Source organism: Myotis davidii, unplaced genomic scaffold, assembly GCF_000327345.1.
Source record: "Myotis davidii unplaced genomic scaffold, ASM32734v1 scaffold741, whole genome shotgun sequence".
NCBI lineage: Eukaryota > Metazoa > Chordata > Mammalia > Chiroptera > Vespertilionidae > Myotis > Myotis davidii.
Window position 1 is genome coordinate 236,681 of NW_006291250.1, and position 14,569 is coordinate 251,249.

Genomic DNA, 14,569 nt, shown 5'->3' on the forward strand with positions numbered 1-14,569 from the left:
TGGGGTCGTCGCCCGGACGACGTCTCCTTGATTGGCAACGGGGCCGGGAGGAGGGACCAGCCCGACTGTCGCTCGGGTAACGGTCCTGGGTCTCCGGGCGGGGCGAGAAGGTGGGCGTGGCCTTCGTGCCGGAGACGACCGTGTGGTTGGCTGAGGGGGCGGGGCCGCAGGGAAGGGGCGTGGTATTAAAAAGAACAGGTCCCTAGCAACGGCGCCCTGGGAACCGTTTGCCTAGCAACGGAGAAACCCTCCAGAGAAGGCCTCTTTCCTGCCCTGGCCTCCCTGTGACCTCACGGATGACCCCAGATGATCCCAGTGTCTCCAGAGACTCTCGGCACACACCCTCCTGACTTCCATGGACGTCTCCTCTCCCCGACTGGCCACAGCTTCGCCAGCCATTCCTCCGCACCCCTGATGATCCCCCAAACCTCACTGATCTCAAGTCTCCATAAAACTCCGAGGACTTCCTGGCTGGTTTGGCTCAGTGGATAGAGTGTCGGCCTGTGGACTGAAGGGTCCCGGGTTCGATTCTGGTCAGGGGCACATGCCTGGGTTGCAGGCTCAATCACCAGAGGGAGGTGTGCAGGAGGCAGCCGATGAATGATTCTCATCATTGATGTTTCTCCCTCTCCCTCTCCCTTCCTTTCTGAAATCAATAAAAATATGTTTTAAAAATGTTAAAAAATAAAACAAAACAAAATACTCTGAGGACTTCATCTGGCCCACTACTGATTAATACCAACCCCAAACATCTCCATGCTTCCCACCAACCTCCAATATGTATCCCCATCACTCACTGTCTTCAACAATCTCACTCAGTCCTCCAACACCCACCTTCGATTCCAATATTACACTGGGCCCTGTAAGCTCCCCAGTGTTCCAATGATCCGCCAGTCACCCCAAACCTCCTCCTGGTCCCAGCCGTGCCCACAGGTAGCCAGTGCCCCTGACTTCTGCTGAAGCCACGCTGCCTCACCACAGATATTCCGAGACCCACTTATTCAGTGGCCTCCCAGATTGGTCACCAAATGTCCCAGGGCATCTCACTCACACTCAACAAGTCCTACAATGAACTAACTTGACATCTTACTCCACATCCTGCTCCTCTCCTGTGACCCATTCTTAGGGCCAGCACTACCACCCCCCAGACCTGAGTGTCTGCTTAGATTTGGACAACCCTTCCTTCCAGGCCCCCTGCTTCCTGTCCTCAGGTCTTGCATTCTGTCACCTAAAATCCTCGTTTCCAGCCCCTTCCTCTGCACAGCCGTGGTCCAACCTGCTCCTCTCCTGCTCTGGGCCCTGAGCCAGCCTTATTTCTGCTCTCCCAGGCTCCTGTCTCACTCTCCTGTCTACCCTCCCTGTGGCATCTAGAGAGGTATGTCTGAAGCACAAACATGACCAGGCCCTCCCCTGCTGAAAGTCCATCTGTGGCTCCTTAGTGCTCTTAGAGCAAAGGTAAGCCCTGGACAATCTGTTCCTGATCACATCTGCTTTCCTATCAGATCTCTCACCACTAACTCCTCACAACATGTCCCCAAAAATGAGGTTCAAGAAGCTACCTCAGTACATCACCTTCTCTCTTACCCTTGGGCCTCTGCACGTGCTGTTCCTCTGCTTGCAATGCCCTTCCCCACTCTGTCATTCACCCCACCCCCTTTTTTAAAAATATATTTTATTGAATTTTTACAGAGAGGGATAGAGAGTTAGAAACATCGATGAGAGAGAAACATTGATCAGCTGCCTCCTGCACACCCCCTACTGGGGATGTGTCTGCAACCCGGGTACATGCCCTTGACAAGAATCGAACCTGGGACCCTTCAGTCCACAGGCCGACGCTCTATCCACTGAGCCAAACCGGTTAGGGCCCCCTCCTTTTTTTTTTTTTTTTTTTTTTTATTAAGTTGGGCAAGAGGAAGGGAGAGAGAGATCGATTTGTTGTTTCACTTGTTCATTCATTGGTTGATTCTGGTATGTGCCCTGACCAGGAATCAAACCTGCAAACTCTGCAGATCGGGTGGATGCTCTAAGCCACAGACCTACCCAGCCAGGGCTGCTCCTGACCCTTTAAGAGCCAGCTGAGGGGCTCTGTCAGTCCTCCGGGCAGCACCATCTGGGTTGTCATTGCCTGGGACGCTCCCATCTCCCCTGTAGAGTAAGAACCATGAGAAAGCAGAGGCTGCTTGGTCATCTCTGTGTCCCCTGGGCTGGACTGAGCTGACAGGAGGCTTTTTATTTTATTTTTAATATTTAAATCCTCACCCAAGGACATGCCCATTTAGAGAGAGGGGAAAGGAGAGAAACCTCGGTCGGTTGCCTCCCTGGTTGCATCCTGTGTATTCGCCCCCTCCCGGGATCGAACCTGCAACCTAGGTATGTGCCCTGACAGGAAATAGAACCCTCGGAGCACAGGACAACGCTCCCACCAACTGAGCACACAGGCCTAGGCTCACAGAGGCATTTCGTGTCCAGGTGAATGAGTAAATGAAACAGAGGGGAGAGACTATGCAGAGCAGTGTCAGTGTTCCCAGCAGAGCCCGAGAGCCCGGATGAGGAGGTCGTGCCAACCGATTGGTGAGCAAATGAATAAATGACCGGGTCGTAATGCCATGGGAACATTTCATTCAGAGCAGCTGCCTTCGAGGGGCAGAGAGCAAACTAACAGTGAAAAAATAGCTCATAAACTATGTATAAGGAACAACGCGCTATCTATCTATCTACCCGGTTCGGGGGAGGGGCCTGTCGGGCCTCAGTCCTCGGGGTCCTCGTCCTCATCTTCCTCCTCATCCTCTTCCTCTTCCTCCGCAGCCGCCAGGGCCTGCTCCTGGGCGGCTTTCAGGGCCTGCTCCTCCTCCACCGTGGGGTCGCTCATCTCCATGATCTCCAGGCCGCTGGGGTACTCTTGCTGGATGGGCGGCGGCAGCATCGGGTTGAAGTTGTCTGGACTGTACTTGTGGCCCCAGCCGATGTACATGTTCTCAAACTTCCTGGAGGGGCAGTGAGATACTGGGAAGTCCTCCCTCCCAGGCCCCCGCCTACAGGTCCTTAGGGTGGGAGTCAGCGCAGACACAGCAGGATGGAAAAGTGGTGTGGGGTAGGGAGAAGTGTGCCCACTGGGCCGTTCTGTTCATTTGTTCCTTAAATACTGTGCAGATATTAAGGGCCAGACTGTGTCCAGCGGCGGCTACGGCGCACGTGAAACGTGGCCAGTACACCCCAAACACTGAATGCATTTACTTTTCTAATTTCATTTCTTCTATGACCCATTGGCGACTCAGGAATGTGTTGGTTTCTACATGTGTGTGAATTTCCTTCTGTTACTGATTTCTAATTGCATCCCAGTGTTGTCAGAAAACTTATTTTCTATGACCGATCCTTTCAAATCCATTAAGACTTGTCTCATGGCCTCGCATATGGTCTCTCCTGGGGAATGTTCCATGCGCACTTGAGAAGAATCTGTATTCTGCTGTTGTTGGGGGGAGTGTATTTTTACTTAGTTTTAATTCATTTAAATTTAAACAGTGAAGCCAATACTCAATTCAGTATTGGAAACATCTAAGTATGACTGGGACAACTTGAGTACACGAGTCTACTTTTGCAATTGTAAAGGTTGTGAACTGTGGATATAGGTCAGGTATTTCTAATTAAAATTTAGGTCCAGATTGAGATGTGCTGTAAATATAAACTCAGCTCAGATTCCAAAGACTTAGTATGAAAGAGGAGAATGTAAAATAGCTCGTCGATCATTATTGCATTGTTGATTTCATGTTGTAATGATATTTTGGGTATTTGGGGTTAAATAAAATATATTAAAATGAATGTTGCCTGTTTATTTTTACCTTTTTAAAACTATATATTTTTATTGATTTCGGAGCGAGGAAGGGAGAAAGAGATTGAGACATCAATGATGAGAGAGAATCATTGATTGGCTGCCTCCTGCACGCCCCGGACTGGGGATCAAGCCCACAACCCGGGCATGTGCCCTTGACAGGAATCAAACCCGGGACCCTTCAGTCCACAGGCTGACGCTCTATCCATTGAGCCAAACCAGCCAGGGCTATTTTTACCTTTTGAGTAAGGCCACTGGGAAATTTAAAATGCCACATGTGGCTCCTATTTCATCTATGACGGACAGCACTGGTCTAGATGTGGGGACCTCGCTAGCAGTGACAAAGCTAACAAGAATCCCTGCTGCGGTGCCGGCGCCCTAACGGGAGGAGGTGATACACAGGACAGAATCCAGGCATGACAGATAAAAGCTGTCCCTCCATTGGTCCCTCCATCCTCCTTAGTGGTACTCATCTTAGTTTGTAATAGGATTTTGGGGGACGGTTTGCTGGAGGAGTGAGTGGGGAGTGAGAGATGTCACACAATTAACATCCATGTTTCCCGTGTCTGCTCCCAGGGCAGGATCCATGTCTGCCTTTCCAACAAAGGACCTGGGCCCAGCACACAGCTGGCAAACAGTGGTATTCAAGTCTTTCATAGTGAAAAAAAAACAAAAAGGATGGATGAATGGATGGATAGATGAGTGGATGGATGCCTGGGTGGATGAATGACTGGGTGGTGGGTGGGACAGATAAGTGGTTAGGGGATACAGGGTGGATGGGTGACTGGAGCTCCCGATTTCGATCTTTTGTTTTCAGAGGGATATTGGCAAATTAGGGTGTGGCCAGAAGTGTGCTGGCGAAAGCAAGCGTGCCTCTTCCCTGCTTCTGGAGGAGGAAAAATAATAATTGCCAAGCACGCGGGTAAAGTATCAAGATGACATGAATTCCCACCTCGACTGTGTGTCATGGTAGCGAATAGAAAAGGAGAATCTATGAAAAATCGCCGTGCCATCTGGTGAACAGACCTGGGAAGTACGCCCGGGCGCCCTCTAGTGGTTGATCAGAAAGGCTGGGATGTGCCTGGTAAGAGGGGCTGAGAGGCTGGTGGGAGTGTGTAGCGGCCGGTGGGAAGATGCAAAAGTGATTTCGGCCTGAAAATCTTGGGGAGCAACTGGCGGGGAAGACTTGTGGCCCAGAGAAGGAAGACCCTTCAAATGGGAACAACTGGCCACGGGGCCCAGGGGAGCAGTTAGCTCCCCCAGGGAGGAGACTGCGCTTGTCCGGGCCACCCTGAGTCCCGTCGGCTGTGACGCCCACAGCAGGGAAGCCTGGGCCAGGGGACCAGAGATCCAAGTTTGAGTCCTGCACATGCTGTGTTCCCTGGGGCCAGCCCCTTCCCCTCTCTGGTCCCCTGTTCTCTTATCCGAGGGGCTTCCCTCTTGGTCTGGGATTTCTCATTTAGGCCAGTGGAACCCCTGGAAGCAGAGTGAGGGGCTCAGCCTTGGGGGCTTCCTGAGGGGGGGCTCCCCTCCCAATCTCTGCCCACCCCGGGGAGTTGCCCCGCCGGCCTGGTGGGGCACCCTCTGCTGGGAGACTAGGAGGAGAAGACCTACTTGCCGACGGCGAAGGCACTGGCCCCGGGCCAGAGGTTGGAGCGCACGATCGCCACGGAGTACTGCGGGGAGAGGGCGCAGGACAGGCGGGCGGTCCAGGGTGGCATGTGCATGATCTCTGTGGGGACGTGGAGAGCATCAGGAGGTCAGAGGCTCCACTGCCGGCTGCCCACGCCCGGCACAGCCCCCCCACCCCCCGGGGGAGGGGCGGGACGGGGTGAAGAGGGGTGTGGAGGGAACTGTGGTGGGTTCAGTGCTGGAACCCTGCTCAGGGCCACCCTCCTCCCGTGCGCCCCAGGGAGCCATGCCATCTGTCGGAGCCTCAGTGCCTGCACCCGGAAGGGAGGTACGAACCTGGGCCAGCGGCTGCCATTCTCCCTCCGGTGGCCATTGGTTTGGACCAGAGGGCACAGGACAGCGGAGGGGCCACATGGGCTCTGTCCACGCCCACTCCCATCTCAGCCTCCCCTGCCTGCTTCCTCCAGGTGCTGAGGCCCCAACCTCAGGCAATGACTGTCGCTTCTTCCAAAACCCCGTCCAAGCTCCTCCTCTTCTGGGGAGGCCCCCCTAACCCTCTCTCTCTCTCTCTCTCTCTCTCTCTCTCGTTCCCCAAGCCCACATCACCCCAGGGATGCATTCCGTAACCCCAGGAGGAAGCCTGTCATGATGTCCGTTTTATAGGTGAGAGAACAGCTTAGGCTCTGAGAGATGACCCTGCAATGTTCTAGCTTGGCCCTTAAAAAGTGGCACAAGGTGAGGAAGCCCTTACCTGCATCTTCTGAGAGTGGCGTCAGCAAAGGGGGCCCGATTTCCTGCTCCGCCTCTTCCATCCCCTCATCGGCCTTCTCTTCCTCCTCCCCCAGCTCCTCCTCCTCCTCTTTCTTCTGCAAAGGGTTCACCCAAGTGCAGCGGCCCTGGAGGTGGGGGAAAGTCAGGCGGCACCCGGAGGACAGAGGACAGCCTGTACCAGAGGAGGTGGTGCAGGGCCAGGCAGGACCCTGGGGACTGTCCTCAGGGACCCAGGTAAGGGCAGGAGGACAGGGTTAGTCACATAAGTTGGGGGCAGAAAATGGGCCCAGATAGCTGTTGCACTGAGGTAGGGATTCCTGCCTCCTGAGAGCTGTGTGGCCCCCATCTGTGCATTCATTCATTCATTCATTCATTCATCAGATACTTAATGAGCACCTACTATACACAGGCACTGCTCTAGGTGCTGGGGTGCACCCTTGAGGAAAGAGACCCCAAATCTCTGCCCTGTGGAGCCAACATTGAGCAGCCCGCATAAGCCTCGGTTTTCCCAGCTGTGAAATAGGGGTGTTATAGATGCCTCTCCCATTGGATTGCTGTTGGGCTACATTGGATACTGAAGTGCTGGTAAGTGTTTGCTGAAGGAATGAATGAACCCAAGTGCACAGTATATTGCAGAGTTCAGTTTCATCAACTGTGAGATGGCAATGAGAGCCGTAAGGATCTCCAGAGGAGTTATTTGGATTTATTAAAACCTTGTGGAATCCGCCCTGGCCGGTTTGGCTCAGTGGACAGAGCGTCGGCCTGCGGACTGAAAGGTTCCGGGTTTGATTCCGGTCAAGGGCATGTACCTTGGTTGTTGCGGGCACATCCCCAGTTTGGGATGTGCAGGAGGCAGTTGATTGATGTTCCTGACTCTCTATCCCTCTCCCTTCCTCTCTGTGAAAAATCAATAAAATATATTTAAAAACAAAAAACCTTGTGGAATCAATAAATATTTATTGAATGAATGAATGAATGAATGATCCTAAGCCTATAGCCAGTGTTTCCCTGAATGAGTAAATACATGGGCATGAAGTTCAGACACACAGGCATTCAATAAATGCAGGTCCACAACCTCTTATCCACAACCAACGCCAAAACCCGAAAAGCTCTGAGAACCAGAAGTCTGTCCTGAGTCATTTGGCAGCGCCCCGGACCTAAGTGGCGGGAGGGAGGCCGGGCAGTTTTGCTGCAGAAAGAGCAATGAGGCCTTTGAGCGCGGCTGCAGCCCCAGCCGTGCCTGAGGCGTCACACGCTACATGGGATATGCCGTGACCTTTCTACAACCTGAAAAATTCAGGACTCCAAGATGCCTCTGGCCCCAAAGGATTCTGACTTACCTTTGAGTGAACGCGTGCACGAGGAACGGATGGATGAGTGAATGATTGAAGGGGGGCTCAACACCAGGGCCAGCAGAGAGCCATTGACATTGATATGACGGGGGGAGTCACACCTGAGCCCCCCGGTTCTGGGACAGGTGGGGGCCGGGCTCTCACCTGCGGAAGGATGTGCTGCATGTGGTGCACCCAGTTGGCCATGGAGTCCACCAGCTCAAACACGGGGATGCCCTCAAAGTCCGGGTTCTCCTCGAAGGAGTCGCGCCCGGCGCCGCCCTCCTCCTCCTCGTCACCCTCCTCCTCGTTGAACTGGTAGAAGCCCAGGGGGCTGATGTGCGTGGCCGCCGAGATGCGGGCGATCTGGGCCCGCAGGTAGTTGGCCTCGTTGCCCGGGAAGGGCGGGTAGCTGATGACAGGTGCGTCCAGGTAGCCGGTGAAGAACTTCTTGATCTTGCGGGCCTGCACGATCTGGCTGGGCGTGACGTGCGGCAGCCTGGTCCACGGCCGGCCGGGCTCATTGCACACGAAGTACAGGTACTTGTTGGTGCCCGAGCGGCTCTCCTCCCTGGGGATGACAGGCGGCGGCTTCCAGAGCGGCTTGGGGATGACATCGGCGACCTTGTCCTCGTCCTCCTCGCCCTCCTCCTCGCCGTGGGTGTCCATCATGACCTCGCCGCCCTCGGTCAGCTCCTCCACCTCCTCCTCCTCCACCTCCTCCTCGCCCTCCCGGAACTCCACCTCGGCCACCAGGTAGCTGCGCTTGAGCCCCAGGACTTTGCCCCAGAAGCGGCAGGTGTGGATGGGCTGCTGCTCCACCAGCTGCTTCAGGGCCAGGAAGAGGCGGAAGCTCTCGTCGGAACTCAGGCCCACGCCACCCTGTTCGAAGTAGAAGGCCGACTCCATGACGTTGGGCACGGCCGTGTCTACCTGCAGAGGGGAGGGTGGAGGGCAGAGGGGAGGGAGCTGGAACTCTGCTCCCTGGCCTGGCTCTTCTGGAGGCCAGAGAGCCCAAGTACTGGGTAACCCAGCTGCTCCTGCCGCCCTCTGGCATTTAGGAGCGGGGCATGTCCTCGGGAAGGATGTCCCTTGAGGGAAAAGGCAAAATCACACTAAGAAAAAGTCCCTTGTTTCTTCATCCTTCCCTCTCGTTCCTGCCTGGGGTGGGATGTGAGAGCTGGAGTTGCAGCAGCTACATTGGGACCATGAGGCAACTCATGTCTTCCGCCCTAACGGTGCTGGAGCTGGCAGGTGGAAACGGCCTGGTCCTCGGTGAGCCGCCTCCCCTCCCCACTGCTGGCCATGTTTACTGTTACAGTAGGGCCTTGACTTACGAGTGTCCCGACGAATGAGTTTTTCGAGATACGAGCCGTCTCTCGGCCGATTTTTTGCTTTGAGTTGTGAGCTAAAATTCGGGTTACGAGCCAGCGTCAGGTACCCCACCGCTAGTTGGCGCAGCGAACGTCACAGTGAACGCCACCACATCAGCCCAGCATCACGTGTCTCACTCATTCACTTTTGATTTGACATATGAGTTATTTGAGTTATGAGCTCCGTCACAGAACGAATGAAACTCGTAAGTCAAGGCCCCACTGTACTTGCAACTAAATGCACTTTTAAGAGACACCCCCAAATCACACAGCAAATTAAGAGGCAGGTCTTGAACCCAGGAATCAGTGATGTTGGAGGATGGCGGTGACAAATCTTGCCCTCACTGCCTCCTTTTTCACCGTCTGCTTTGTTCAGGAGGAGCGGGGGGGGGGAGAGGGAGGGAGAGAGAGAGAACAGAAAGGGAGTAAGAACAAGAAAGTCAAGGGCTGGGACTAGACTAGGGAGGTTTCGGCCCAATTGCCCCATATCCATTCGGCCACAAGGCTGTCCCGATATTTCTTCGTTCAGTCCGTCCAGAAATCTTTACTAAAGATCCAGTGAGCACCAGGTCCAGACTAGCGTGCGCACTAACATGTGTCAGAGAACAGAGCTGATGCTCGGGAGGTCAGCACCCCTGCCCTCGGCCCTGGCCAGCCCGACCGAGCAGGGGACACACAGCCCCGGTCAGGGAGACAGCAGCTCCCTTGCCAGGATGGAGAGAAAGGGTGTGCTGGGTGCGCGGAATAATGATTGTCCAAAGAAGTCCATGTCCTGCTCCTGGGGCCTGTGAACACGTGAGCTTACATGGCAAAAGGGACGTGCAGGCCTAGCCTGTTTGGCTCAGTGGATAGAGCGTCGGCCTGTGGACTGAAGGGTCCCGGGTTCGATTCTGGTCAAGGGCACGTGCCCAGGTTGTGGGCTTGATCCCCAGTGGGGGGCGTGCAGGAGGCAGCCGATCGATGATTCCCTCTCATCACTGATGTTTCTATCTCTCTCTCCCTCTCCCTACCTCTCTAAAATCAGTAAAAAAAAAAAATTTTTTTAAAAAAGGGACATGCTGGTGTGATCAAATGGGGGATCTGGGATGGAGAGATTGCCTGGGTTATTAGGGTTGGCCCCAGGAAGTCACAAGGGTCTTTTTAAAAAAATATATATTTTATTGATTTTTTTACAAAGAGGAAGGGAGAGGGATAGAGAGTTAGAAACATTGATGAGAGAGACACATTGATCAGCTGCCTCCTGCACACCCCCTACTGGGGATGTGTCCGCAACCAAGGAACATGCCCTTGACTGGAATCGAACCTGGGACCCTTCCGTCCGCAGGCCAACGCTCTATCCACTGAGCCACACCGGTTAGGGCCACAAAGGTCTTGATAAGAGAAAGGAGGAGGCAGGAGAGGTTAACAAAGTGATGGCAGAGCAGAGGTCAGGGTAACAGATTTGAAGATGTCCCCTGCTGGCGCTGAAGACGGAGGAAGGAAGGAAAAGCCAGGGAACAGATTCTCCCAGGAGCCTCCGAGAGGAAGGCAAACCGTTGCCTTCACCTTGAATTTAGCCCAGTGGAGCCCAGTTCACTGACCTCCAGCACTGTAAGCGGGTACAGGAGGTTGTCTTAAGCTACTAAGTTTGTGGTGATTGGTTCCAGCAGCAACAGGGAACCAACCGGTGGTCAGCTTCTCCGTGTTGCTGGAGGTGAGACGCCTACGTGTGTAAATGTGAAGTGGCTGGCTCTCTGCATGGAGGGACGAAGGCGGCCAGTTTACGGAAAGAAAAAAACAGGACCAAGCCCAGCCGGCGTGGCTCAGTGGTTAAGCATCGACCTAGGAACCAGGAGGTCACGGTTCCATTCCTGGTCAGGGCACATGCCTGGGTTGCGGGCTCGATCCCCAGTGTGGGGCGTGCAGGAGGCAGCCGATCAATGAGTCTCTCTCATCATTGATGTTTCTATCTCTCCCTGCCTCTTCCTTCCTCTCTGAAATCAATAAAAATGTATTTTTTTTTTAAAAAAAAATAGATATTTCCCTAGGACCTCTTCTAAAATCTCCACCCTGGCCCTAACCAGTGTGGCTCAGTGAATAGGGCGTTGGCCTGAGGACTGAAAGGTCCCAGGTTCGATTCCGGTCAAAGGCATGTACCTTGGTTGCAGGCACATCCCCAGTAGGGGGGGTGCAGGAGGCAGCTAATCGATGTTTCTCTCTCATCGATGTTTCTAACTCTCTATTCCTCCCCCTGCCTCTCTGTAAAAAATCAATAAAATATATTTTAAAAAATCTCCACCCTGAAAACCCTTAGGAGGGGTTCGCTCTCCCTCCTGGGAGCGCACCAGTGTCTTTCCCATCCCCCTCTCCACTCACCCCCCAGCTCCAAGGGCCTATCCTTTGCCTCCATAATCCTCTCCTCGCCCATTTCTTCTACTAATTACTCCCTCCACATCTGTGATTTTATATGTGAATGTTCTCTTATAGTTTGAGTCTTGGCTCTGAATTCTTTCCTAGCCAGAATCCAGGTCTGGTCCCACCCCACCGGTCTCACACCTGGTGGGGCTCCCACTGCCCACAACACAACCACATCTAAACGGTCTCACCCTGCCCTTCCGGCCACTGTTGATCGGAGCAAGAGTGGTCAACTGCCCCCGAATGACAGATCAGACTCTGCTGCTCCCCCCTGCGCACTGCTCCTTTCGGGGCGGGAGGGCAGGGGTGAGGGGCGGAGACAGCCAGCCCTCAGTGCCCCTGTGCTGGGAGCCACCTTGCCAGCCCAGGACTGCTTGCAACCTGACTCTCAGGTATGAGGAGAGCCTGTATCTCATCTCAGCCACACGTCTCCATTTCTGGGACATCACCTGTTTCCTGCCTTAACGTGACCTGTACGCCCAGCAAGTAGAGGAAGGTGTTAGTGTTTGGGCTGTGACACCATAATACTAGAGCAGTGATGGCGAACCTTTTGAGCTCGGCGTGCCAGCATTTTGAAAAACCCTAATTTAACTCTGGTGCCGTGTCACATATAGAAACTTTTTGATATTTGCAACCATAGTAAAACAAAGACTTATATTTTTGATATTTATTTTATATATTTAAATGCCATGTAACAAAGAAGAATCAACCAAAGAGATGAGTTGACACGCGTGTCATAGGTTCGCCATCACTGTCCTAGAGCTAGTCTGCGTTTGTAAACGTGGAAATAGGAACTTTTCACATCAGAGGCCACAGCGACGAGAACCTCAGGCTCCGGAACAGCCAGCCCTGCCCTGCGGCGCTGACCACAGCAAGCAGGAAGCCGGCCAGAGAGCGAAGGCACAGACTAGAGCAGCGGTTCTCAACCTTCTGGCCCTTTGAATACAGTTCCTCATGCTGTGACCCAACCATAAAATTATTTTCGTTGCTACTTCATAGCTGTCATGTTGCTACTGTTATGAATTGTCATGTCAATATCTGATATGCAGGATGGTCTTAGGCGACCCCTTGAAAGGGTCGTTCGACTGCCAAAGGGGTCGCGACCCACAGGTTGAGAACCGCTGGGCTAGCGAGTCCAGAAACGGCCCGAGTGTCCTGCACAGGTAAACGCCCATGGCCGAGGTGGCATTTCTCAGCAGGGGAGTCATGGCTAGCCACGGAAAGAAATAGAAAATGAGAGAGTGAGAGCCCTTCCTCCCCTCAGACAGAATAGATATATATAAAATGCTGAGTCATCAATTTCTTTGAGTCTCTTCCAAGAAGCCTGCACAGACCACAGACTTCCACATTTTGAACTTCTGCAGACCTCACATTAAGAACTCCAGTTCCTGCCCTAGCCGGTTTGGCTCAGTGGATAGAGTGTCGGCCTTTGAACTGAAAGGTCCCAGGTTCGATTCCGGTCAAGGGCACATGCCTGGGTTGTGGGCTCAATCCCCAGTGGGGGACTTGCAAGAGGCAGCCGATCCATGATTCTCTCTCATCATGGATGTTTCTATCTCTCCCTCTTCCTTCCTCTCTCAAATCAATAAAAATATATTTTAAAAAAATATTTGCGCGGAGCTTCAAAAGCCACAGAGTTCTAAGGAGGCGGAGCCTCTAGGGGTAAAGCATTCTAAGGAGGCGGGGCCTTAAAGGACTTGATTGGTGTGCGGGGGGGGGGGGGGGGGGCGGTGTCCCTCAGCCCAGCCTGTGAAGGTGCAGTTCTAAGCGGGTGGGATCTCCCCAGGAGAGACTGTTGATTTGAAATGCAAAACTATATTCTCAAATAAAACTAAACTGTCCCCCTTGGTGCCTAAAACTTGTATTCCCAAGTGCACTCTGCTCACCAGAGCTCATTTCTTTGCCAGATTGCTGTTCCTGGTTCTCTCACCAGCCCACTCCACTCTCACCAGAATCCTAGCATCTCAGAAGCCAGCACAGACACACAGCATCTGCAGACCAGGCAGAGCTTAGCACGGCGTTGGAAGCCAAGGTCTTGCCTTCCTGGTTCCCTCTGAGCCCAAGTCCTTCTTCTACAAATCTATCTATACATATAAAAGCCTAACCAACCATTCCACCATTCAATCGTTAGCTATGACACACACTGACCACCAGGGGCCAGGCACTCTGACCGGAAGGTTAGTTTGCTGCTGGGGTCTGGCTGATCGGGACTGGGCTAGACAGGCTGGACATGCCCTTGAGCTCTCTTGCGGTCCCTCGCCAGCTGGCCAACCTCCTGCATCCCTCCCCAGCCCCGACTGGGCACTGGTGGGGTCTCTTGGCCCGGCCTGCGCTCTCTCGCAATCTAGGACCCCTTGGGGGATGTCGGAGAGCTGGTTTTGGCCCGATCCTCACAGGCTAGGCCGAGGGACCCCACCGGTGCACAAATCCGTGCACTGGGCCTCTAGTACGAACATACTAAGTAGCAGTTGCCTTGCGGGTTGTTTCAGGGTTGAAAGGAGCTAACACTCCTGAAGGTCTTCGCAGAGGGCGTAAGAGGCGTCAGAGTGATCACAAACAGAGAGTCCTCAACAAATGTTTCTTGAACGAGTGAAAGAATACTCCACCCGAATTTCAAGCAGTCATCCAGTTCTGGAAACGAGTCAGTGGGAGAGTTCTTGGCAGGTCTCAACTTACAAAAGGGGAAACCGAGTCCAGGGGCTAGGGGACAATTCAGTGCTGAGAGATCCCAGGAGGCAGTGTTCCACAGAAAACACTGCAAAGCTGGAATTTTAGGGGAGGGAGGAGTGAGCGAGGGTGGGAGAGGCCAGCCTTCACCTCCACATGGCAGCTGGAGTCGGCTTCCCAAAGTGCAGAGCTGACCAGCCTTTCCTGGGCTTCCAGACCTTCCAAGGCGCCCCAGTGGCCTCGGGAGGAAGCCTGCACCCCTTAGCCCTCTGTGACAGGGTCCCGGCCCCTCCCCTGGACACACACCCGTTAAACTGAGATCATCTGCATGTCTGGAGTCCACAGGCTGCCTCACTTCCAGGCTTCAGCACAGGCGATGCCCGAGTCTGGGCCGCCACTCACCCGCCACGCCTCCCCCCTGGCTCACTCACCACCTCCTCCTCCATCTCCTGCTCGCCCTCAGCACTGCCGCCGCCCCGGACAAACAGCGACTTCTGCCTCTCGGCCATCTCGTAGGTGGGCTGCATCTCGGGGTCATCCCGCAGCGAGTCCAGCTTGGGGTGGAACCACTCCAA

General features: G+C 53.9%; 2 protein-coding genes across 2 annotated transcripts in view; both read right to left on the reverse strand.

Annotated features, from left to right (window-relative positions):
• Positions 1-2,052: 2,052 nt before the first annotated feature.
• On the reverse strand, positions 2,053-3,648 carry RSPH6A (radial spoke head 6 homolog A (Chlamydomonas)). The gene has a single exon (XM_015564394.1). It carries the CDS (start codon positions 2,969-2,971, stop codon positions 2,747-2,749), a length of 225 nt encoding a protein of 74 aa, XP_015419880.1. The 5' UTR covers positions 2,972-3,648; the 3' UTR covers positions 2,053-2,746.
• A 1,788-nt stretch (positions 3,649-5,436) lies between these two features.
• Positions 5,437-14,569, reverse strand: part of SYMPK (symplekin) — a 48,078-nt gene continuing 38,945 nt past the window's right edge. Inside the window, exons 26-29 of the mRNA XM_015564399.1 lie at positions 14,426-14,563; positions 7,726-8,493; positions 6,210-6,354; positions 5,437-5,558 (exon numbers count right to left, since the gene is read on the reverse strand). Of these exons, the coding sequence (XP_015419885.1) occupies positions 5,437-5,558; positions 6,210-6,354; positions 7,726-8,493; positions 14,426-14,563 (1,173 nt within the window). The remainder of the gene's footprint in view (positions 5,559-6,209; positions 6,355-7,725; positions 8,494-14,425; positions 14,564-14,569) is intronic.